This window comes from Ambystoma mexicanum, chromosome 5p (genome assembly GCF_040938575.1).
Source record: "Ambystoma mexicanum isolate Mex_15411 chromosome 5p, UKY_AmexF1_1, whole genome shotgun sequence".
NCBI classification, from domain to species: Eukaryota; Metazoa; Chordata; class Amphibia; order Caudata; family Ambystomatidae; genus Ambystoma; species Ambystoma mexicanum.
Window position 1 is genome coordinate 588,110,440 of NC_090930.1, and position 27,061 is coordinate 588,137,500.

The 27,061-nt window shown below is 42.6% G+C and overlaps 1 protein-coding gene across 4 annotated transcripts in view; it reads right to left on the reverse strand.

The window, feature by feature from the left end:
• Positions 1-27,061, reverse strand: part of DIAPH2 (diaphanous related formin 2) — a 5,141,990-nt gene that overhangs the window by 2,720,781 nt on the left and 2,394,148 nt on the right. For all 4 annotated transcript variants that reach the window (XM_069612994.1, XM_069612992.1, XM_069612991.1 and 1 more), the window contains one exon: positions 1,060-1,154. In XM_069612994.1, coding sequence (XP_069469095.1) covers positions 1,060-1,154 — 95 coding nt within the window. The remainder of the gene's footprint in view (positions 1-1,059; positions 1,155-27,061) is intronic.

Genomic DNA, 27,061 nt, shown 5'->3' on the forward strand with positions numbered 1-27,061 from the left:
TAAACGAGATCTGAGAATTAGTGCAAACTGAATGTACTGTCCAGGTACGTGTCTGGATGCTGAACGTTGGCGAACTCAGTGGACATTCATATCTCACTCCCCCCAGTTAGTTCGAGAAATGGAGGGAGGAACATACGTCTGTGGTCGGAGCTCACATCCCTCCACCCTCAAATGTTCCTTTAGATACGGGCTCTGCCGATGAATATATCCCTTACAGAAAGTAGGAGCAGGGCTGATCTGTCTTAAGACAATGCGAGGGAGTAACACCAACGTGCTTGCAACGCCTTTGACCCGTGCTCTCTGTCTTCTAACCAATGAGCAGGCCTTGCTTTTCCCTACTTCCCTTCCGACCTCATACTTTCATACCCCCTCCTTCCCTCTCCATTTATCCTTATCCTCCATGTCCTCACTATCAATGTTAAGTGTAAGCACTACCCATTTAATCTAGAAGCGCGCAACATTGCCAATGCCTTTAACATGCTGTCTGTAAGCCCTAGGTGTGGGAGTTCAAGATTTTTTTTGTGCTGCCGATTATCTTGCATTCTTTCTCCCCCCACCCCTTACCTTTCAAACGTTATTACTGATTTTGCAAGCAACCAACTTGGAAATTATAATTGCCATACTAACTACCAATTATCAAGGGTACATGTAGTTCACGCAACCCATTCAGTTTACATTTCGAACACAGACAGATGCTTTAGTGCTGTCTACGGCAATTGGTGAAGCTATACGAAAGCTGTTTTGCTGTCATTGTCTTGCACAAAACATGTATGCAAATGACTTCTTTATTACACACGCTGCCGGTCTATTATTTTCAAGCAGAGGCAGTGAACATATTTTCCATTGTCTTTTATATGCTATACCAGCTTCACATAAAACAGAAATATGGTCAGTAACATTTATGATTTCTAAATGTCTTTTTAGAATATCCAGCAGCAACTGCATAGAATTGTTGGCCTGGGGTGGCACACACTTGTACACATGCTCTAATGGAGCAGGGCGAGTCCTTGGGAAGGAATGCCAGAATAGTGCAATCATATGGAGAGCTTGGAGTCCTACCTGGATAAGGGACTCGCTGAGTCTCTCTTCGTCCACCTCCAAGATGGTGTTCTTGATTTCATCGTAAGGCATGCGAAAGGACCCAAGGAAGATGGCTGCAATGAAAGAAACAGAGGGGTGAGCATACGAGCTGTCACCTCCGACCTTCCGACGATTTGGGAGATTGCATTCCCTGCCTGATGTCACCCTACACGTTACTCTGCTCGGGGAATATTCTTTGAAGGGTTTGCGCACATTGCACAGATCAGAGAAAGGAGTTCCACATGCTCAATGATCAAAAAACGATTCATATGGAAGAGAAGGGCCACACGCCTCATCTAGTCTGCTCATTTCCCTTACCACAACTACAAATCCAAATAAGGCACTTTTCCCATCTCACCATTTCCTATCCCTCGTGTTTAACGTATGTTATTGGTTTTACTGCCAACTCAAAACTCTTTTTGTGGTAGGCCCAAAGATAATAAAACATGAATTCAAGTGTGCTATAACGATAAACCCTTAACAGGTTTTAAAATGAAAATAAACGCTATCCACAACTATTATTAAAAAGTAAATATAGGAATGCACTCTTATGCTTCCACGTCGAACCTTGTCACACAGGTGAAGACAACCAGGCCTGTTTTTCTTTCTTCACATTCATAGACATTTATAATGCAAAAAGCAAAACTACAACTACCAGAACTCATTCGAGTCCCAATTCTAATAATTGTAGTTGTGTTTCCCTTTCTCTGGGGTCTGAAACCTGTGGCTCTCCAGATGTTTTGGACCACGACTCCCATTATGTTATGCTGTTTAGGGCTGATGGGTCTTGTAGCTAAGAACATCTGGCGATGCAAGTGTTACAGGACCCCTGCCCTATCTTATCAGACATTGGAAACCACAGGTACAGAACGGAAATCAGCAGGGCAGAGGGAGACCTTCGTGCTTGGCATGGGGGGAGGGGGGTCATCCTGATGTGTGCATGAGCCCTCTATCCGAATACTAAAATAGTCTGATGTTGGGAAGGAGATACACAGCCATTATTACATTTTAGCTCACCTCACTTTGCATTCTGTAATTAAAGTTAATTGGAAATGTAAATATTAAAAAAAAATATTAGGTTAAAAAAAGATGTACATTCTAACTGTTCACCAGTACTTTTTCACCCCATGTTTCCTGACATCTCAGCAAAACTGACCGTTCCCTGTTGACAGGTGTGGGCTCATATAAACTATAGATTGAAAAGGCTCCACATTAGAAGGGTTTACCAGAGCATATCACAAGCTCATCAAGCAACCACACAATACTTATTTCTTACATTTGATTCAGATGAAACATTTACATCATTATTATATAGTTGGAGGCATTGAAAGGTGTGCCAAATTATTCCAATTCACGTTGGTTATGTTACTGGAGTGAAGAGAACTTGTCAAAGAAATAACTGCCATTGATACTTGTCACTTTGCGGCATTGAAAAATTCCTCAAGCACATAAAGAGCAGTCACCCCTTTTTAGCTACTTTTTATTCAAAATACCATATTACTTACGGACACACCACTAATACAGAGGGGGCCATTGCGAGTTTGGAAGATATTCAGCAGTAATTCCTGCCACATGGAATTACAGCTATAACAAGGGGGTTGTCCTACCCTCTATAAATCTGAGAGGTGTACGGAGGAAGTTCAGTGTACACTGGTTTTTTTAGACCCTAATGGGAGCACATGTCATTCTGGGCAACCATTGAGAAAAGCAACATGCTTGCTGATGATAAACACATGACTCAAAAAACACATGACTCAAAAAACATATATAAAACGAATTTTTAATTTTTATGAAAAATTAAAAATTCGTTTTATATATGTTTTTTGAGTCATGTGTTTAGCATCAGCAAGCATGCTGCTTTTCTCAATGGTTGCCCAGAATGACATGTGCTCCCATTAGGGTTTAAAAAAACCAGTGTACACTGAACTTCCTCCGATTTATAGAGGGTAGGACAACCCCCTTGTTATAGCTTCTCCAGCCCTCCAAGTCTTTCCCGCTTCAGGGCAGCCTCTTTTCGTTGCACATGGAATTACAGGCACTGCAACTTGGTCAAGAAGGATTACAAGGGGTGGTAGACAGCATAGGTCCCCATTGTCTGAAGTCTGTAGGACTCCATGGGGATTTCGGCAAAATTACCACCAGCGATAATTCTGCAGGCAGCAATTCTGCCGATGTTGCCCATTTTTTGGCAGTAAGGCGGCAGATTTACCTCCAGCCTTTTGCTAGAGGACAATCCTTCACTTCACCGCCAAACCTATAGTATGGGCTTGGGGTAATGCTGCAGTAATGGAATTACCGCCAGATCACAGCTATTATTTAACCACACTGCCATACTCATAATGTCCCCGACAATGCTGCTAACAATGTATATACAATCGTGGTATGAACACTTGCAACACATCCAGAAAGAAATATTTCCTGCCACCCCTGCCTAATACCGCGTTTCTACGCACATACTCCTTTCTCACAGTCTATCCTCACTTGTTGCCCCTGACCTCTTCACTTGGCATACCCAGTATAACTAGGCTTGTGTTGCTTCAGTCACTGAGACATTAGTTGAATTCTCAGACAGCAAAAACCTCCACACATCAAGGGATCATTTTGAGCACATCTAGAAACCACAACTCATCCGCCATTGCAGCATATCACTTGAAATGTTGCCATGTCTTTACATTTTTGTGCAAAATATAGTCCAAGTAAATGTAATGCTTTCCATTAAAAAATGTGAATCCAGAACAGCTTTACAATGAAATATCTTGTAATTAATATGAAACTGCCAAAACAGAATATTTTTAAAAAAACACGTTCTGTCACAGGCTGTGATGAAAGAAACATGCAACCAATTGTGCTTCTGTATTTATGTTGTTGTGTGAAAGGGAACATGCACACTTATACAACTTGTATTTTAGTATGCTATAAAGAAATGCTAGACAGACTGCGTATTACAAATCGTCTCATAGATTGAGGTAAATTTGTTGAAAGACCTACACATTATTAGATTGCCATTATCTGTAGAAATTACACAAAGAGTATTTTCCTTTTACATGTAACCTCACATTTGTCAGCTTAGTTTGAAAGCTGATACTGCACGTGTCATCTTTCTAGAAATCCAAAGGCCCTTTTAGCCACCATTTTGATCAAGGCCTTAAAAAGGCTAATGGCACAGCAGTGTTTGCTTGTGAAAAACAATGAAAACCCCAAGCTGAAATTAATTGCAAAATCCGGATTTTCATGGTCCTATTTTTATAAACTTATTTGGAAGCCCATCATGGTAAGAGAGTGATGAATGCATCTTCAGTCAGTCATTTTGGCAGAGCAGCAAGCAGACATGAAGAATGCCTGTCTGTTCCATGAAGCAGCCCAATAAAACCATACTTTGGTAATGCAAGTTAGTGAATAAATTAAAAAAGAGCTCATTTAAAAATATGTTGCGCAAAATGATATATTTATATTAGTGATAAACACATGATTAGCTATAATTTTAGAACTGATTTGTCTGATTTCAAAAATAAAAGTAAATCTGAATTCAGTGGAACACAGAGAATCACACGCGTATAAAAATTATATATTAATGTTTGTGATTCATTATTACAGTATGAAGTATCCCAGGATGTCGTCACTACTTCCGAAGAGGGAGCTCCTTCCATTGAGGCCAGGGTGGTGATGCCGCTACCCAATAGTTCCGCTGTGGGTGGTACTCAGTGGGTGTATCTCATTGGAGGGGAAACCCCTTTTGGAACCAGTGACAACCAGATCGGGACAATGAGGTATCCTTTGCAATTACCTGACCCTAGACCCCATCCCTAAAATAACCCCACTTCTTTACCTCATCCCTCCCCACCCCTACCCTCAAATACCATGTATTTCTGTAGCCCATCAAAAGTAGATAGTACTGAGAGGAGGAAGATCTCTAGTGAGGTACAACATCATACCCCACTCAGTACTTGGGTGGGGAGGAGGCACAAAATAGTACAGAATACTTCCCAGAACCACTATGCACATTCTAGTGGTTCTCAAAAACGGACTGTAAGAAGCTGAGGAGGCCTCTGTAGGGAAGGCATGGTATCACAAGTATTGACACTGACACAATGGATACAATATATAAAACCTTTCTTGATAATGTTTGGGTTGGAGAAACTCCTATTCTGCCCTAGAACTAAGATGGGAGTAGTCTCGACCATCAAAGGATAAACAAAACAGTCCTATGAGTCTGTCAAATTAAAATGGCCTATACAAACAAAAACCTAATGCCTGTCATATCTCTTGTGCAAAAAGTGTAAAAAGCAGAAAATGTATACAAAAGGAAAAGACAGTGTTCAAATGATAATGTGGCTGAACCAGCTCTCGTCCCCACGTTAGACTTCCTTTCTCTGCCTTTCCAAAATAATGTTTCATCCAAAACTTTCACAAAGGTGCCCCTCTGCCAGGCTCAGACCTTTCACAAATGTCCCCTCTCTGCTGTGCTAAAAGCTCTTACGATACAGTTCAAACCAAGTTGAAAGGGGGCTCCTTTTCCCAAGCTTAATGTAGTATGGGTCTCCTCAATCGGGCTCAGACCACCTTCGATGTCAGAGTCTTTGAAATGTGCTGGGTTGTTTCTTACTAACCACCACAGGACCACTCTGACTCAACATTCACTATTTACTTTCTCTCTTGCTGTTTGTTCACCCTTTATCTTCAAACAATGAAACGTTCACAGAGACTTTCGAATGGGCTAGTTCTTTTCACCTGACCACTCTGTTACCTAGTATTGCTTATCCTACAGCTGTATTTCACTTTAAAGTTAATTCACAGGTCTACCTTTCCTCGCGTTTCATCCACACATGTGCAGCCTTCACTTGTGATATGATGTTGCTACTTCATTCACTTTAACACACACCAGTCTCTCAGGTTGCTTGCCAACTCTCCGTCTGTGTGTGCTTCTTTCTTGTTTGGCGCTTTCCGACTTTTGAGTGAAGGTTAGTACCACAGGCTTGACCTCACCTCCCCAACTCTGCGGTTCACTCAGGTAGGTCACTGCGTCCTTGAAACACAATGCAATCTTCACTTATGAGATCTGGCCTTCTCCACGTGTCTTTCTAAGCCTGTTGGATGCAATGACCTCCAATAGGGAAACTTTGGGGGTTTCAGCCTGCCACTCTCGTCCCTTCGTCTGTGGCTCTGCTCCAGTAGGCGTGCCTTCCTCCTGGAACTCCTGCTCATTCTCGTGTTCCACCTTGCTCAGAGTGGGTCTTTAGGTGTTGCCTTTTATTTGTGTGAGGAGAGCTAATTGGTATCAGGTGTATGTACTTAGGGTGAAGTACCTGACTCAGCCTGACCCGATTAATGGGACATGTCCAGTACAATGTGAGAGAGTTAGTCTGTTTACTCTAACTCACCCTCTTCCTCAGTCCAGTGTTTGTGTAAAAAGTGGGTGAGGGAGTTGGGACTTCGGAAAATCCTAAAAAAATAGGATGGGGTAGATGAACAAAAAAGGGTGGAATACCACATCTCACCATCGGCTATCTCACCCCCACTTCCTGAAGAACCCTCACCCAGGTGATCCTCCCACACTGGGCCACCCCCAGAACTGGATCCAAAAGCGATGGCCATGACCTGGCCACCTGGATAACAAGTACCAGAGGACTAGCGGGTGATATACCCTTTGGTTTCTCACACTTCTGAGAGAGCAAGCAAGGGCCACGATCAAAGGCAGAAGCTGACTGGGATGCTGAGAACAGAGAGAAAGAGTCTGAGGATGATCCAGCATGTGAGGCCCACACAGCCAGAAGTCAGGATAAAACTATGGCCCTCCCTGAGACCCAGGGAGTATGCAGGGAAGAAACCACATTAATTGGAATGCCAAAAGAGTGCAGAGCCGCCGCTGAGTAAGAGTCTTGAACTGGAGAGAGCGCAGTGAGGTAAACACACTGCCTAGAAGGAGAAGATGACTGTGGAGCCACTGCATAGCGAGAAATGCTCCAGAAAGGCCAGCAGCACCACGTGACCGAGCCCAGCTGGTCCGGAGGAGCCGACACCCACGCAGACCATGCAGTAAGGTTTGTGGGTGACTTTAGAGGCACTGGAGGCCTAAAGATGTGGGGGCATGAGCTGAGAGGTTGGGAAAAGAGGGTGTGGCACCCTGAAACCATGAGAGAAATAGTTGATTGGACATGTGTTTATACTAAGGCTTGACTGGAGAGTGAACCCAGTCTTTAAAGTGGGAAACTAAAGTCTTAAGTACAAGTCTGGAACCTGCACCCATATAAAGAGAACTGTAACTGGTAGACAGTAGACACAGTACTTGGCAAGTGAGTTAACCAAGTCTGTATGTGGCACTACAGCTTGGGGAGTGCATCCAAGCTGTTCCTTTCTTCATTGCAGTACCTGGTGCAAGGAAACCAGGTCTACCAACCAGGGTCAGGGACCCACTCTAGTTTGGAAAGACATCCAAACTCCTTTTGTGTGTGCAACTGTGCCCGGTGAAATGGAACCAGGTCTACCAATCAGGGTCAGAGACCCGTTGACTGAAAAGAATCCTGTGAAGGGCTAACCAGGGGATGGAATTTCCCTCAACAGTTGTTGAACTTTTACTAGAAGCTTGAAATGGGGAAGGGAGATATTCCCCAATTCTTCAAGGTCTGAAGATTCCAGAACTGTCTTTTGTACAGGGGACGGGTACGACTCCCTTTGGTCTGGAAAGACTGAACTTTCATTTTAGTTTAAACTTAGAGGTGAGGGACTGTGTTAGGATTCTGATATTGGGACAATTGTTTTAGACATTCTGAAACTAGTTATTTCAGTTGAGGCAGGGAAACCCATTTTAGAGTTAGAGCAAGATAGGCTTTTCTTTTCCTTTTTACACTTGAATAAAAGTATCTAATAATCACCATGACCCCTCCGTGTCAGAGTCTTACTTCTGCACCCTCAAATTTAAAAAGTCCCCAAATTCAAGCTAAATATACAAATCTTATTAACATAACATGACCAGATCAATAGTTGTAAGAAATATAAATATTTCAGGCCAATCTTAATTTCATTTTCCTAAGAAGAGGGCTACCTCTTAGCTAAACATATCCTCTCATGGCACAGTAAATAATTGGCCATTGGAAGCTAGGAGGATGACCCTCGCGGCTGTGCTTATCTGAAGGGAACTTCTAACAGACTCTGACCAATCCAAAATTGAAATGGAAAATGATACTGCATAGGTGGAGTTTGCTGGCTATTGAGGCGAGTCAGAATAACAACACAGGCTTTGAAATGGCATGATGTATGATATTTTATTAAAGTAACTCTATAAGGCCTAACCTTCCCTATCGCTATGAGTGGTCTCAACCTATGTTACTAACTAAGGTGCAGGTTTGCCAGCCCTGAGTGACCCAAAGAAATAGGTCAGCTCTCCAAAAAGTATCTTAGCTGACCCTACAACTTAAAAACACTAACTTAGCGCACATGAATGATTCTCTTCCCCTGAGGGTGCCTCTAGAACCAGTCTTTAATATCCAATCCAAAAATAATCTCTTGTGTCTTCTCGGATCAGTGTCTGAAGTTCCTCAATTGAGTTATTGAGTTGTCCATGGTCTCTGGAGTTCCCTTTTGGGGTTTCCTTATTCTATCTATGTTCTTGGCTCTGGGACTCAGCATAGTCTTGGCGAGTCATCTTACTTTGATATTATTTCTCTCTTGGAAATAACATTTCCACTTATCTTGGTCAATTGGCTTTGTGTCTGGCTCAATTGCCTAGTTCCTCTGAATTCTGGCTCATTGCTTCCTTTTTTTCTATTATCTTTGTCACTACAGAATGATGAGTTATCGCCCCCTTTTCTCAGGGTATTTGTATGCACTGTTTTTCTCTGACACTGTTCAGCTTTTCAACAATCCTTTCTCGGGACTCACAACCTTTTTAGCTACATTATTTCAAAGTTAACTTTGTTTCATAGCTTCTACTGTGACAAGCAAAGTGCATGATATAATAACTCAATTGAATCCTAGCGGGCTTCCCGTTCTCCCTGCTACATTCCTTTGTGAAGGGGCATGTATTCAGAATCCTTCCTCCACGGGAGCTGTCTCTTTTCTCTTGAACCACCAACCACTTCTCATCTCTGGCATCAGTCTCCTCTTGTTCTTTGATTTTGTTACAGTGCTGTGGTGTTCGGCTGCTCGCCTGCACACACTGTGACCTTTTCCTGCCACTAGTGTTGGCGACGTTATGCAGACCAGCTGTCCACCACATACTTCCCTCTATGGTTCCACCACCACCTCTACCTGGGATTCTGCTTGTCAAGTTCTTGTAATGTGGGCCACCACAAGTCTGGCGTTCTATTATGCAGTCTCCCGTGAGTTGGAAACTCACACCCTTCCTGGTTCCCGTCGTCTCCAGGTGTCACACAGCATGGAGCCTCCCCCAGCTTGCGTATGAGATCATCTCTGTTTTCATTCTCTTCTTGTTCTCTTTTCTCTGGACTCACACTCTTTAATGTCCCTGTCCCAGTGAATGGGGCATTCTGAATTAAAGGGATATGATCCGTTTGCATAAGTTAAAGATATCTATTAGGAGTTTCTTCATCCCAGTTCTGATACTTTATGGTTTCTGGCATTTTCAAACATCCCATGTAGGCCATACTATGTATATCTTGAGGGAGTTCCTCATGGGAATAGGTGCCCTTGTCCCCAGAGGGGGAGGGAGGGTCTCTCCAGGTGAGGTCCCACTTGTCACTATCCCTAGGGAAGGGTATTGCAGAGCAGGCTCGCCTCTATAGCCTCACAGGGGGATGCTCCCTTGTGGGGAGAAGGGACACATTCCCTTGATACATCACAGTATTTAAAATTAAAGATATAAGAAAAAGTGTACATTTTGGGAAACAGAAAAAGAACAAAGCTTGTTTTACAGGAGAAAAGTGAGTTGGGATCCCAACTGGGAGTAGCTGATAAACATTCTTCTACTTATGGGAATGAAAGCATAGGCATTTCCTAAAACAGAAACAGATTATCTGAGTGGGATTGTGGGAGCAGGCGAAAGTAAGAGCTTATCAGGTGGTGATGCCTTAATTCAGTTGATGCCCCTATGTTTCCTGGGCCTTTAAATGACTAACCATTAGTGAGTACAATAATCTTAAAACATGTGGCCAAGTTTTCCACCACTGAATCACCAGGTATATCACTAAAAGGGTCAAGACAGTACAAGACTTATGTGCTTTGTGATCGATAACAAACATTTTAAAACCTTGCATAGTTTCAGCATAATAAGGGGTTTCTGAAGCAATGCTGTGTATCTGGAGGCCTTGGACTTCCCAAATCATAATGTGCAAGCCTTTATGGTTTGTGTCTGTCATTGTCAAACTAATTTTAATCTGCTCCTTAATTATCACATTGAAATGGGATTTTAGGAGGGTGAACTGGATTCCTGGAGAATAGTGAAGAGGTTAAGTGCCACTGGTCCAAAATCCCAATAGGAAAAACAATTACTGAGCCAAAGCCATTAAAGAAAATTTAAGCAAGTCAACCTCCAAAAAAACATTGTTTTATCTATGCTCAATCTAAGAAGCAATATTGTATCACAGATCTGAAATCAGTACTAGTGCAAAAGGACATATGTTGAATCAATATTGTACTTGGATATCAGCACTTGTCGATGATTCAGAAGAAACTAGGTGAACCATTTATTTTTAAACTTTTTTCAATAAACTTAGCTTTTTGAATCCAAAAAACAAGGTCAAATTGTAATTGTACTTTGTGGAGTAGTTTATTCTATTATTTAAATGTGTTATTCATATGCATTCTTCTATGTATGGGTGTTGGAGCAAATTGAATGGAAAACATTATCGCGAGATTAGCAGGAAGGTTGTATTTCTTTTCCTTTTCTGTAGACAAGCTACCTGTAATGATGTGGATTAATGTCGGTGGCTCCTCCAGCATCGAAAAAGATTGGGAACAACCTTTAATCTACTGATTTAATATTTGAAATAAAACAAAGAATGTAAATTAAATATAGACTGCTGACCATAGCGAGGGCTGTGATTGCCATGGTAGGGGTTATTAGATCAGTGGCATTTCTCTGTAAAACCAATAACCTAAAAGTATACATATTCCATAGTTAGATGTCATTATAGTTGTCACATGAAGTCTAAAGGCTATCATTAGGGGGTGAAATCCGACTACATCTTCAATGGCTCAGGCATCCCAAGTGCTTTTGGGAATTAAAACACATCCAACATGATATGAAAGTGGAAAGCATACCCAACAATAGTAACTCCCTTTCAAGGTGTCAGTCAATTTTGACTTATTCAGTTGAACCGTGATAATCCCTGTATAACTATTTTCATACACAAGCATTCACCAATTTAATCAGTCAATTCATGACAAGGACACAATCTGCTAGGCAGTTCAAGAAATGATGTGTTCTTAAGGTTGACATGCATGGTGTAAGTTAAACGTATGCCTTAGCAAATAAGCCACCAAGACATCAAAGATTGCATAAGCACTCTTTAAACCCCTCTTGCATCCAAATATTTCAAAGCTCACTAATCTCCTATTCTCCAAATCTGCTTTTAAAGAAATTCACATGAATTCCATATGTTTTGGAATATTTTCATCTTGTTTACATCCCAATTCTACAGTTTACCTAACAGGCATGGCGTGACAGGCAGTCGTGCCTTCCCAAAACTTTATTTTCCCCCTCTGCATCCTAACCTGCCTATTTGTGTGGCACCTATTCACTCTTAACCATCTGCTTATCGTTACCTTGATCTATTTAATTCCGCAAACTGAGGTCTGGGTATCACAGACAGGCGCTAAATACTCCAAATTACAGGCAAGCCAAAGCACCTTGAGACTATTATGGTGGTGATTTGGCACAGAATACAATCCATTAAAGTGACATAACATATTCTCTTTGAATACCCTCAGGTTCATGGATTCTGGATTCAATCTGAAAGATATGGATTTTCAGTAAGATGTGTTCTAAATTGCCTCAAGAATATGCATTGTTTGTTAAAATTCATTCACACACATTTCAGCAACTCACTACTTACATCAGCTTTCACATTATAACTTCACATTGTAAAGATAATCCCAAAACAGCCACTTTGGCCACATTCTGTCATACACCATCATCAGAATCATTATAAATATGCTTTCCGCTTGCAACATACTATTTTTAAAAGCTTGGCAATCAATAATTACCACACCGTCACATGCCCTGTATGTGTGAAGTACCTAAATCTCTGAAGATTTTATTATTTCTTAAACCACTGACTCTTTAAATGAATAGCCATTGACCTTCCTGCATAACTTCCAGTATGTTGACTATTTTGTTTACTATGCTATGGTGAATTGTTTACATTGAACATATAAGGCAAAACAAAGAATATTCCAATCTGCCTGCCCTACCTAGGTACTCTTCCACCTCACTGCATCAGGATTCCAATGTTTACTTGTTCTTCTCACTTTTCATTTCTAACCAGACGTGTAGGTCTTCTGTCTTATGTAGATATCCTTCTTCTGTTGTTGATCACTTAGACTCCTAACTTATTTCCTTTGCAGGTTCCATACTATTATCACCATCACCATAGACTTGATGGCAGAACAGAAGGTATGCGAGAGGCGCCAGACAATCGGGTGGCCTGGAATGTGGGTAGAAGCTGCAATAGCCTCTCACGTGTTTTACTGGCCACAAATCATCAAACGCCAGTGCTGCCATGATCTTCTCACTCATGTCTCACCCTGAACCTGGGGCTTAATACTTGATGACATTAGTATGTTACCTGATGATTATTTGGCAAGTATGTGTTTATATGCCCTGCCTCAGCTCTGGCTCGATTCCCACACTGAGTGCTTCTTACATCGTTCAAAGGCTGTGGACTTCTGAGACACTCAGATGGTATTGCAGACATGAAAATGCAACCATCTTGTGCTGTGTTATCACAGTATGCACAGTATTATGCAGGACTGATGCGATATTATTGGAATGTGGTGACTGGTTTGGATTTAGGGGGTTGACTGTATGGTGCTGGAAGCTTTCAGTAGGGAAGACATGTAAAGCCTGCAGCGTTCACACTTTGTAAGGTATCGCATCTGTGCTAGACTCCTATTCTAGGCTGTGTGCTTGAGGATATGCTGGATATGATTTGTCATGGGGTAAATGCTTATGGTACTGTTAGGTTTGGAAACCTGGAAGGGGGAGGATAATGCTTCCTGTTACAACCTGAAAGGCTACGCCTGGAAATAGCAGGCAGTTGTTTCACAGCAGCTGTCATTCACATAGCACTCTTTACTATGAAGGTCCAGGCACCAAACACCATCAGGATCTGCCTTTCTGAGGGATATGATTCCAGCCTCACAAGATGCCCATGGCCAGATTTGCAATGCTACCCAATGTAAAGTATGAATAATACTCTATCAATCAATATAATACCACCTACGAGGTCTCAAGAGTCCCATTGTACTTATGATTATAGATTGACGGACCTACCTCCAATGAATACATTTAAGATATCAGCATAGTTGGGGGGGTTGAGAACTTGCGCCACCAGAACCCATTATTTCCTCTGATACCTTAGAACCTGCCTAAGCACCGTTTTTTCTCAAGGACACTTTCTGCTACAGCAGCACCCTTTATTTATTTATTTATTGGGTTTTATAATGCGCCTATTCACAATGAGTTTCAAGGCGCAACAAGACGGGCGGGGGGCAAGGATGGCAAAACAGAAACAGTCCTACTAGGCATTGTGACATTTGGATTGTGCATGTGCTGTCACATAAGTGCAGGGGAGAGGAGAGGGGCAGAAGTGCCATAGGGATTAAGCGAGTGCCTGGGGAGGCCAGGTGGACAGAGCCCAAGGAGGAGAGAGTGCCGGGGCAGAAGGTTCTGCATGCTATGTTTGAGGAATGGGCTGGAAGTGCAAAGGGGGAAGGGAGCCCCGAAGGGCAAGTGCAGGTTGGGGGGGCTCAGAGGGACCAAGAGCAGGGGTAGATGGGTGGGGGGGGCAGTGCTCTGTACGAATCTGAAGGAACCAGGCAGCCAGTCAAGATGCAGAGGGGGGGGGAATTAGCAGGCGAGGGGAGAGGGTAGGAGGAAGAGAAAAGGAGGGTCATGAGAAGCTTCATAACTTAAGGAGATCCTGCTCAAGTCTCAGATAGGCAGGGAGGACATCCAGAGGTAGGCTCCGACAGAAGAGAGGGATATAACCCCCACTCTCTGCTTGGAAAAGCATCTGATCTGCATAGAGTTGGAGCTAGAAGACTGAAGGGCTCTAGCAGGGAAGTATTTAGGGAGACAGTTGGATGTAGTGGGGTCTCAGGCCCCAGAAAGCCTTGTGGATGAAGCAGAGGGTTTTGAACTTGATTCTTGCAGCAACCGGGAGCCAATGGAGAGATTTTAGGGATGAGAGATGCGTTCACTGGACTTGATGCCAAGGATAAGTCTAGCAGTCCTATTCTGGATTAGTTGAAGAGGACAAAGGGAGAAGTTAGGTAGTTTGAGGAGGAGGCTGTTACAGTAGTCCAGCCTGGAGAGGACCAGAGCTCTAGAGACATTGGGTTTATGAGGAAAGTTGAGGAAAGAAAGAATGCCGCTGAGGAGGTGAAGCTGAAAGTGAGCCTTCTTGGCAAGGACACCCTTTGAATTATTGAGGACTGGACTCATTTTCACATTTAAGACGGGCATTATTTCTCACATGGATCATACAACACACGTCACGAAAGAAGGCATCTGGTGCTTGTGGGGATTGCCTATTGCATCCTGGGATTTGGATTCTATTGTAACACACTTATACTATTTTATTTCATCTGATTCGTCACTCAATATATTTTCTTTTAAATCATTAATAAGTATTCCATGCATATTACCAACAATGATTAACGTGGCTAGAACATCAAATGATGTCCTATGCCTTCTTCAACACATGAATCATAGTGTTCTGATCTGTAACTAGTACATGGGAGGGCATACGATGCATGGAATTATACGTATTGCTTACAGTTTATTGAAAACACGCCTAGGGGCGGCGTTTTCCGCTTTGCGTTGGTTAATTGACACAAATCATTAATTCGCTAACAACCTTTACTCTACTCATATGTACCATGACCATGGCCACATGTCCATCGAGGCGTAGCGCCATTACCATTTCAAAGAGTACACATGTCAAGGCACCGAGATGCTTAGCGAGCCCTGTGTTCGACTCCCCCCCATCCCTCCCCCGTCTCCGCCCCCCAGCCTTCAGAGAGAGGCTGAGGTAACACATGGATGCCCCCGGCAAATATTCATGAGGTAAGTCGCATGTCTGTGCCTAGCCGGGAATGTGAACTGGAAATTGTCTGCTTCGAGCCAGTGCAATGAAGAATTAAAAAAAGAACATTTGTGCTGAACTGCAAATAATTTATTGAATGTTAAAATCTTGACGACGACCCACGCGCTGAAGTAAAAGTAGGCATGAATTCCAAAGTAGGGCGTAAAAACGATGCCCATATCAAAGTGTGAGTGTATGCATGTGAACGAAGAGGTTGATGCGTCTGTAATATATGTCTTACTAGTAAATGCAGAGTGACAATTAATGCATTTGCCAACTCTCAAGCAATGCTGGGAGTACAGGCCCTGTGACTCGTTTACCACAGATGAGCCGAAGGCACCTCATTGTGCGCCTCCATCTTCACACCCCTCAAGGGTTGGTTTTAGCTGCTGCTACCATATTTATATATATATATTTTTTTTAAATGCATTTACAGTCTAGCTACACATCTGAAAAGTACAGGCTGTGTACAGACTGGATGTCCTTCCATGGAAAGCTGTTTTATGAGACTGAAATCAAATGATCGAGAAACAGGTGCCACAACGAAAGCAGCACTCAGGTGACGCGCTACCAGTACAGTGTCCAAAAAATGCAGACCTCCTGCAGGCTAATGTGTTGCATTAACTCCTTCTCTGGAAATGCATTTATAATAAGTACAGAACATCAGCACGTGTTCCTGCCTCCTGCAGGGAGGACAAGTGCCACCTAAAGATAGCAAGCACCTCCACTCGTCTTACTAAGAAGAGCTTCAAAAAACGAAGCATAGACAAGATCTTATACGCTGACAAGAAAGAATGCCAGGGTTAGGCATTGTACAGTCCTCACACCTGCACTAATCAAAGTACAATGGGTGCACCAAGGAGATTACTTACCAGTAATCTTCATATTTTTTCGGTCTTCTCTTCCACGGCACAATATTTACTTGTAAAGTACCAACCTCTACGACATTTAACGTTTACTAAATCAAAGGCTTAAGCCTCCCTTGTAGAGGCACAAAACCTCAACTACCCTACAAAACACTTGCTATTTTACCACATAAGATTATGGGCTCATGAATTCTATGCGCAAAAGGTGAAGTGGGTCATAAGTACTGTGAAGAGGAAGATTAAGACTAGTAGTAATGTAGAGCGGTAAGTCATCTGATCATTTGCTCCACATCCCTCTTCCTCCAAGAACTTATTTGTTAGGCATCCCAAAATAAGTTAATTACATGGCATTTCATCAACCAAACAGACCATCAACTATGCTGCTACAGCCCCCCCACTGCTCCATTACAATCCTGGCTCCTGGCTCACACTTCTTTCAGTGTGAGCTAGAGCTAAGTACACGCATGCCAAATGAAAAGCGTTCTAGACTGGTAATGTTCAACATATCATGTCTAATGCAGTAGTTTTGCTCAGATAACAGATTTCCTCTGAATTTATGCGGCAGAGCCACATCTTGAATGTTGGCTGAGGCAGTGGCCATGTCCCTATATGATACCCCCTTCATTGGGTCTTGTCCTAATTGCTGCAAGAGATCAGATCACTAATAATTCAATCGTTGGTGTCGCGTGCTGAAGGGCCAAACAGAATCTCCAACGCAATTTTAAAGTAAAATCCAGAACTTTGGTCTAGGGTGTTAAAGGCTTTATTCGATAATATTATCAGAACTACTATTATCCCTAACTCTAGGAGAAGTTCAGTGATCATCCCTATCTTTAAGCATGGTGATCGCCTAGAGGCGGCCAATTATCGCACAATATCTTTATTGGATGCAGACAGCAAGATATTTGATGGTCTGGTGCTTAGAGACCCCGAATATTGGGCCACAACTAAGGGAATCCTCTCTAAATTTCAGACGAGATTCCGCAGAGGCCTATCTCACCCATAAACCACTTTTTACTTGTTTGAGCTCTGCGAGTGTACTCAATGCGGGGAGACCTCTCTTTGGGGCCTGGATGGACTTATCCCAGGCCTTTGATACTGTAAATAGAAAGCGTTTGTTGGGGAAGCTGAAGAGCTGGGGGATCCCAGAGTCGCTCTCGGCTATCCTTATGGAACTTCACCACTTCACCACAATTACACCCTCTGAGTGAGGCTATCCAGCTTGGGCGATCTATTGAAGGTGATACGTATTCATAGAGGAGTTTACCAGGGTTGCCTGGTGGCTCGCTTTCTCTTTAATCTTCATTTATCTGCTTTGCTTCATTGTTTTCTGACCCTTCTGCTGGATAGTCCTGAAATCAGAGAGACCAGGTTATCGTGGCTAGACTACGCAGACAATATTATTGTCCTGGATTATACACAGATGGGACTTCAAAGGCTCATGACGGTTCTGGGAGAGTATGCAAAATCGAACGGCCTGAAAAATAACCCAGAGTCTTGATCTTTAAGCGTCCATTGACAAAAACGAAGCCATTCTCCTGGAAAATTGATGGTTGCTCCATTTCCCTCGTAGGGGAACATATGTATCTTGGCTCTAACATCATTCCATGTTCAACTAAACATGATCTAAATAATGTTTTAGCTCTAGAAGCATTAAAGTTAGGATCCCATATGTTCAGAATCCATTTAAAATACTGTAAATGTTCACTTATCCCGCTGATAAAATACTACGTGGGGAAGGTTATACCAACTAAATTGTTTGGACTGGAGTGTAACATCCAAAGCTTTGAAATTAACTGGGAACGCTTTGAAGCAAGGATATGGAAAAGAGTATTGAATCTTCCCAACTCAGTCCCTATGGCCTTTATTCGTTATGAGTTCGGTCTGATCTCCCTTCTATCATGGATGGATCTTAAATGGGTTTCCCTATATAGATTGATTAATGTCCCTCAAATCGACTATCTTTATGAAGATGTCTGTATCCAACTGCTTAAGGGGGACAATATCTTTCTGGAAATACTTAAAACTAAATGCTCTGATATCCTTGTTTCAGTTGACTCAGATATAGATATGTTGAGCTCCAATCTCTAAGATCTAAGGAATTTATCAGAGGAGAGACTGGATTAGGACAATTGATAGGGAACACACAGCAAATCTATCCACACATTTCTCAGTTTATGATAAACCTAGCGCTGCTTTGTCCACCTATATACAAACATTCACAGATAACAGATACTAAGGCCAGGATGAATTTCCTTCATTTTAAATTAAATATCTTGCCCACCTTGGAAAATCTACATATTTGGGATAAGACAGGCTTCCCGTCTGATATCTGTCAGGACTGTGAGATGAGTACTAAACACGTAGTAAAACATCCCCTCTTAACTTGTCCGGGGATAAGGAAAATAGGATGGGAGATATTGCAGAGGTTCTTTGCTAGGGATGAATGGTTGGACTCTGATGATCGGTGGGAGAGAATTATTTCAGGCACTGAAGTTTTCCTGACAGTGGAAGTGGTTAGACTTCTCAATGACCTAAAATTATTTGATCATGTTCTTATTTAACTGATGATGTAAGTGAATGTTGTGTTTTCTGATTTTCCTATTCTCTATGCATATATTGGATTTTTTTAATTTGTGAGAGACTGGATTTTTTTTCCTATATAAACTGTGTTTGTTTTTTTCCTTTTTTCTCCCTTCATGTAGTTGAGCAGTTCTAAGTATTTTTACTTTTTTGTCTACGTTAAATGATAGAATTTAATATTATATGTTTTCATGACTTTGTATTCTGTGTAAAAAGTCAAAATTAGTTTTGGCTAAATGCACAATAAAATAATTATTTTTAAAAAAAGATACCCCCTTTATTGTTTACACTACTTTCCAAACCCACACTTTATGACTCACTATTCTCTACATGAACCTCGCATATATATGGCAATTATTTCACTTGTGCAATTACGTCTTGACTTGGCCAACAGCAACCACTTCCGACTCCCAGAATACTCAATATACTACAATGGCTTCAAAACGAGGCACTCAGATTACTCCTTTGACTGAGAAGTTATAAACTCCCCTTCAAATGACGCACTTCCCTGGCTCCCAATCAAAAAAAAGGATCCACTTCAAAATGCTGTGCATCACTCACCGCTCCAACCACAAAAGGAGCCAAGAAGCACTCTCACCGTTCCTACCACAACAGAAGCCAAGAGGCATCACTCACCGCTCCTACCACAACAGGAAACCACAAATCCACCTGTGATGAATTGGATTCTGCTCCACACAAGTATGAGGATGAGTAGGGGTTAAATGGTCCATTCAGCCCCTGCAGTTTCTTAAAACAAAACACAACACAATCATAAAGGTAAAACAGGGACAGTTAAGAGATATACCTCCTTTGCTTTTTTTTTAGTAATGTGGGCTGAGGGAAGTCTATGATCTCAACAGGGGTGTGAAGGTGAACCAGTAGTGACCCAAACAACACAATATATCAGTATGTCATTTAATCAAACACTTGCATCTTCAAGTAGAACAAATAGAAAACACTGTTAAAAACACACCCCAAAGGAAGAACGGAGATGATGCAAGAGACTGGAAAAGGCACTCTTTAGCATAGCTCTAGGGGTGGTAGGTAACTTACTAGCCAAAAGAGTATCTGGGATGAAAACAGGAGCGATCATGACCTAACTAATCTCTAGGGTTCAAGTTGACCAATGGCGTAGTTCAGAGTCAGTATCTGGATTTAGATTTGGTTGGGTTGACAGAGTCAGACCCAGGGTCGAAGCATGTGGGATATATTCTGTGCTAGAGAAAGGAGATACATTTGACTGACAGAAGCCTAAAAAGTGCAGAACCTGGAAAACATACAACGAGTTGACAGATAAAACGGCAGTGTTTCACTCGCATCAGAAACATATCAGAAATCTGTTTTCAAAGAAGGAAAAATACACTACTAAGTGGGCCTTGCATGCAAAAACAGACACCTATATTTTATTAAAGGTGACAGATGCCCAAAGTGACAATTGCGAACACAGAAGCATGAAGGCTTTGTATTTAAAATAAATTCTCTGTAACCCTTTAAGTCTAACCTTAGATCTGTCCCCTTGATGTTTGATATGTTCTGTCAAAAGACCATTCTATGCGAAAATCAGGCCCAGGTCGTCCACTAGTCTAATGGGTTCCCCCTTTATTTCCCACCAAAAGGGTTTCCCTTTTTTCCAACAATCGTAATGTTAGTTTGACTTTTATTTAACTTTAGTTTGTGAGATTCCAGAAAGTCCATGGTTCAGTGGATTCAGTGAGAAACCCGGGGATGTTCTCACGGATACACCCCAAGGATATTTTGTTCAGGTGGCCAGGGCACAGCCATCGCTTTTGGCACCAGACCCTGCAGGAGGATTACCTTGACATGGGGTCCTTGAGGACTGCAGAAGGAATGCCCTTGTGAGAGGCGAGGTATTTCCCCCTTTCTGACACATCCCTACATGACACACTCTCAGTCTTCATGGGATATGTTAAACCAAGTACCATCCTACCACAGTAATCTTGTCAAAAGTAAAGAAGGTGAGAGCCTCATAGGAAACCAGAACCCATGTACCCACAACCATCCATCTACCATCCCCGATCTGACATTACCCTACCCAATTTACACATAATTACCAGAAAACACTATGCCTTCCCAACCCTCCCCTTTTTATACAAACACTGAGATGAAGAAGGGAGGGACTGAAAGGATGAAGATCACTAAGAAGAAACACACTCAGACACAGAGGACAGACTCTTCCTTTTTAACAACAGAATGTCCTCTCAACAAGGATAGGCAAGGTCAGGCCTCCCTCTACAACCACTCACACCTGATTCTGGTTGACTCTCCAAGGGAGTATAAAAGGTGGAATATAGAGGCACACTCTGATCGAGCTAAGGATGCTGGATGGGGCACGGAAGCCAGAGGCAGGAAGTAGAGGGAGAGAATTTGAGGTGGCGAGACCATGGAAGGCCTCGAGGAAGAAGGATTGCCTAATTGCTGGACCTGTTAGTAGAGGGGAGGCTGCATTGTGGAGAAGGAACTGCAAATAAAGGGAGCCATTCAGGGGTGCTGGGGTTACCTGGCAGTGCCCACACCAGAGGTCACATGAAATCCCAGGACTTTGAGGGGCAGGAAGTGAGACCCTGACCTCAACAAGTATTCCCTTGAACTCCTGCAGCTCTCAAAATTGCCAGAGCACCAAAAGGGGAGCTAGCGAAGTGGGAGCAAAATCTGAGCGACAGATTATGGGAATTGAAGTCCAAAGACAATTTGGTGAGAAAAGATGAGCCAGGTGGAACACAAGAAGCAGCAAAACTTCTGGGGAAAATGCAAATCTACTGGATCAGAGTGACGGATAGTGGGACGAGAGAAAAAGGGTGGAGAAACTCAGGAGTTCCCAACAGGAGGTCGTTGCCTCCAAAGAACCATAAGAGATATGTGGAGAAGGCCTAATCCCAGACAAGAAGACTGCATTGTGTTTTGAAGGTGCCAGCAATCCTCCGGGGTGAACCACAGGGTTGTGGAGGCGAGGCCAAGCATGTGGCACTAACCTTGACTTGTGAATTAAAACAACAAAGATAAGAAATGAATGCACACACCTGGTGAGTTGGTGAGTGAAATCATAGACAAGTGGTGTTAAGGAAAGATTGAAGTTGCAACTGTGTATCTCACAATTGAAGGATGCATGCATGTGGATGGGACGTGAAGAAAGGCAGACCTGTGGTGAACTTTAAATTACTGATTACTGAGAAGACAGTGATACAAAGTAGGAGAGTGGTCATGCGAAAGGAAGTATCTCCCTCGAAAGTATCTGTGAAATGTTAAATATTTTTGTTATAAAGCAACAAAGAGAATGAACTTTAAAAAGTGTGATGATCAAGATTGACCCCGGTGAAAGGGGAAATGAAAGTGAATATTGAAATCTTGTGCTTATGATACTGAACTTCACAGACCAAGAAACACTGGGGCAAATAACACAAGATTGCGAGCTCAAGGGAAATTTGAAGTGGTCATGCGGGGGTCTATAGTAAAAGCCTTGCACATTCGAAAGTCTCCGACATCAGGAAAAGGTCAGAGCCTGACTGAGGTAGACGGGGAGTGTGATAAGTTAGAGGAAGGGAATCCCTAAAGAATGTGAATCAAGCTTGGCTAAGGGAACCCCTACATGTGCTGTGATTGAGAGGTTTGAGCCCTACAGGGGGAGTCCCATGTGACATTTTTACTTTTAGAGGTCCAAGCCCGATTGAGGGAAACCTCTGTGAACCTTTGGTTGATCTGTGAACCCTTTTGTTGAACTGTGAAAGAAAGTTTGGCACGCTAGAAAAATGACTTTAATGTGGAAGGCCAAGCGTACCTCGATCTAAGTTTTTAACTGCTGTGTTTTGAGAACCTGAGCAAGAGTGTGTCATCCTGTCTATGGGGACAACTTTACTCCATGCTGTCCAATGTTGAGAGGAGAGCTGACTCAGACACTTTAATTCTTTATATTCCAAAACTAACTTTCCTTTACAAAGATATTCCCCTTTACACACTTGTAGAAGAGATAGGGCAGATATTAGATTTTGTTGGTATAGGCCATTTTAAATTGACAGTGACTGACTACGACTGTGTTTTCTTTATTATTTGATGGTCGAGAAAGACATAGGGCAATATGGGCATTCTTCCAACCCCTTTATCTAGAACAGTAAAGGTTTCCAAAATGTAACTTTTGTATTTGCCTTGCTTTTGATACATGGGTTCCTCGCAATTCCTAGATTAAGGCCAGCTGGAGGTAGTAACAGAATAACTCTGTCATCAGCATTAAAGTAATGCACTGTGTTCCTTGATACCCAGGCTAGTTGGAGGCACCATGTTGGTGGCTCTGCCTGGCTCAAATACTGACAGAAAAAGTATGACAAGGAGAAGAGCAAGCGGGCATCTCTGTTTTACCCCCTGTTGGTCTCGAAGTAGGGTGTGTTTGCTCCTAATCCTCCATACCTTACTGCAGTCATAATTTGGTCATAACATGGTTGAACCAGTCTTAATAGGTAAGGCGGGATCCCCAATTCATCCAATTTCCTACACAATCTGCTCTTATCAATTGCCTCAAAGGCTGTTTCAAGGTCTAAAAAGGCAGCATACAGAGATCGGCCCGGGTTTTGCAATATGTGTCTACAATTGGAGATAAAATGAAATTGTGATCTAGTGTGGAGAAACCATGCTGAAAGCCTACCTGTGATGGCTGCAAGGTGCTGTTCTCTGTCACCCAATCATCCAAGAATACACTTAGCATACATTTTGGATACAATAGCCATTAACGCAATAGGCCTATAACAGTGAGGATCTTCCAGCTTACCTTTCTTAAATATTGCCACTATTATACCGCACCTCCACAGAGTCAAAACTGTTGTGGCTGCACCATTTACCTCAAAAAAGTGTTGTCAATATTGTTGCCCATCACTTAGCATGCCTCACACAAACCTCTGAGGTTAACCCATCCCATCCCGCAGCTTCCCCCTTTTCCAGTTGGCCAATGGCCAATGAAATCTCTGATGTTGTCACTGAAATCAGCCACTTGGGGACAGTTCTCTTTACCCTGGTCCATATAAAAGATCTTCTGAAAGTGTGTCCCCCACCTGTCTTGTCTTTGTCTATATTACTCACCTGTTGATGGCCTGTCTTTTCACAGCCTTTAGCTACAAGCCTCCAAAATAACCTGTGGTTATTGTCACTCAACGCTTTTGCTAACATGCAACATTGTCTTTCTGTTGCCTCTTGTTAATTCTATTTTAAGTTCAGGTACTTTTCCAGCCTTTAGATTACCTTTCCTAAGTGCCTCATGTAAGAGTTTTTTCATGGCACGATATTCAAGGTCGAACCATTATGCATGAAGAGTGTGTTAGGCAGAGGGTATCTATAAAGAATGCAAGGGCTGCCACAGTTTCTGTCACAATACATTTTTTGTCCAGAATTAATAGGTACTGAGTGTTGATATCTTCAGAGGTGAGGCATCTGTCAACGTGAACCCTGTTTGGTCGCTGGCTGTGATGTACCATCAAGCTTGGGGCTTTGCAGTTCTCATCCCTCTTAGGCCTTATCTGTAAAGATCATGGAGGAGTTATCACTCTCTACTGTACCCTAAAACCAGAAGTCAACCACTTGGTTGAAAAAATGGCAATCTACCATAGTGTAGACAATAGAAGATGTAGAAGGTCCTCTGGTGAATGTGTGCCTGGTGGGGTATCACTTGCTGTCCTACCATTCAGTTTGACCAAGAAGATTTCAGAGAGGAGTTTAGCTAGCTCTCTACTGCCACTTGTGTATAGCCGTGTTATAAATGCCTTATCATATCATATTATTTTTGGCTTATGGAGTGCTATATTCCTTTTTGGGATTCCCCAGGGCTCTTCCAAAAATCTACTTGCATTACTATTTTCGAAGGACTGACCCAATTTAACATTCAAATCTCCCATCACAAAGAGATTACCAAGGGTCCCACTCACCGTAAGCTTATTCAGGCAGTCCCTCAACTCCCCCAAGTGTGAGAAACCTGATAGTATTCTCACTTCTAACCCCCCTGGATCCTCTTCTCAGGTGGCCATCGAGAGGTCATCGCTCTTGGATCCTGACCCTAGGGGTGGAGACTGATGGAGGATCACCTGAGTGGAGGATTCCTGGGGATTGGGAGTGGGGTGGAGATAGGTAAGAGATGGTATCCCCCTTTTTCTGGACCAACCTAACCCTCACCGACCTTCGGTTACTATAAAGTTGTTCCACTCTTTTCCCCATATGTGACACTTGACAATACCGATACAAAGAAGATGCGACTAAGAGTCATGAACACTATACCATTTCACCACTAGCACTGGAATGAAGAGGATGCCTGCAAAGCGTTACAAGGTTCAGGCATGTCCCCTTAATCAAAGTCAGGCAGACCCAATAGAGAGAGTACACCTGCAACTTGTTAAGTAGTTGCAGGTGTATAAATGAGAGACAGAGAACACTGAAGAGAGCAAGAGGGAGGCCTGTGGGTGGAAGACCAGCAGGGGATGCTTGGAAAAAGGAGGCAACCATGGTGGGACTGCAGAAGGAGTCAGGCCGCTGGCATATATCCCAGAGGGCTTGCGGGACCCAGAGAGCGAGCCATGCCATTGCTGCAAGTCATGGAGCCTCTGTGATACTGTGTGAGCAGCAGGAGCTACAGGAAAGCCAGGAGAAGAAATGACGCCACCCGCACCCGTGAAACAGAATTCAGAGTGCTGGAGTGCAGAGGGAAGTACAAGGCAGATGAGCTGCTCTCATAGTGGTGGAGTTCACGGCTTCTCAAGTGCAGAGGAAGCAGTGGAAGCTGCCGAGGGGAGACACCTGAAGCCAGTGATTGTTGGGAGCGGGCTTGAACACCGGGGCATTCCTATTAGACTGAAATTAAGTAACATTCCATGATATTAAGTAACACAGATGCATATTAAATACTGAACTAAATGAATTCGTCAAATTACACATAATAAACACATATTGAATGCCAAACTGAATGGAAACTTTAAATTAAGCAAAACAAATGTACACTGAATCTCAACCTGAATGGATACTTCAAATTAAGCAGCATGAGTGCCTATTGAATACTGAATATGTTAAAAAACAAATTGATTGAAATCTTGAAACTAAACACTTTGAATATTAAATAGAATGAAACCTTATGGGCAAAGCAGATAACTGAGAACTGCCCAAGTGAAAGCAAATGACAGAAAGGTGCACCAATGTGAGAGACCGCCATCAAAGTGGGAGAAAAACAGAACATCACAGTAAACCTTCATGAATTAATGCAGTTCTGCAGTTCTGCAAGACCAAAGGCTGGAAAGAGATATTTGACAAGTGATGGCAGAACCATGAGACTGATAAAGAGATGCCAGAGGACTGTAATACAGCATAAAGCCAAGAGGCCAATAAAGTGAAACCAAGTGAAAGTGATTTGGTGCACAGGAGCCAGTGCCAATGAACCTGTGTGGGCTGAAGAGCCCAGGGGCCCTGTTGCGCAACCTGTGATGGGTGGACCATGTGGTTTGACAACTGCACATAGACCAGTGAGCCCTGAATGCTGAAAATCAAACACAATGTGAAACAAATCAAGGAATCAACTGTAAGTGAACTGGTGAGGCAAACCAGAAGGAGAGTCAAGTGGACCTTGAGTTGTGTGAAACCTTTTAGAAAGACTGAATCAAGTATAAGTGGTGAAGATAAAGTCTTGGGGAGGGTTGTCTGATGCTATATTGCCTTGAACCAGAGAAAGCTAATCTTGAGACGTTTTGTGGCACTTTCTTGCACTTGAGTAAGAGGAGCTGTAAGAGAGCTGGGAGAACTTTGAGCTAACCACTATTTATTTTGTTATTGACATCCCTACACATTGTTTAGCTTCGGTTGTGCGGGCAATTATAGGTTTGTGGGCACAGACTTCTAATTTGAACTCCTTGGCTTAGACTTTCGTTAGTTTCGTACCAATAGGGAAATCCCACCTTAAAATAGGGCAAGTTTGGCCTTCTACCATCCTGACATTTGATTTAATAAAGCATTGTATTTTGAACTTTAAGTCTGTTGTTTGTGTCTTACTTCATGATGCCTTCCCACAAGACTGTCCTTTCCTTTTTGGCTGGTGAATATACATTGATAATATATGTAGTGATATTGGAATCACCACCAGCCTTGTCAGACACACTATGAACATTGACTTTAATTCGGCGCAGTCTAGTCACATATCATCCATCCTACACTTGAATCATGGTAATTAGTCCTCCTTTATTCCTCCCTTGTGGCTTTTTTCCACTTTCAAAGTATATGCATGCCACATCTGGTAAA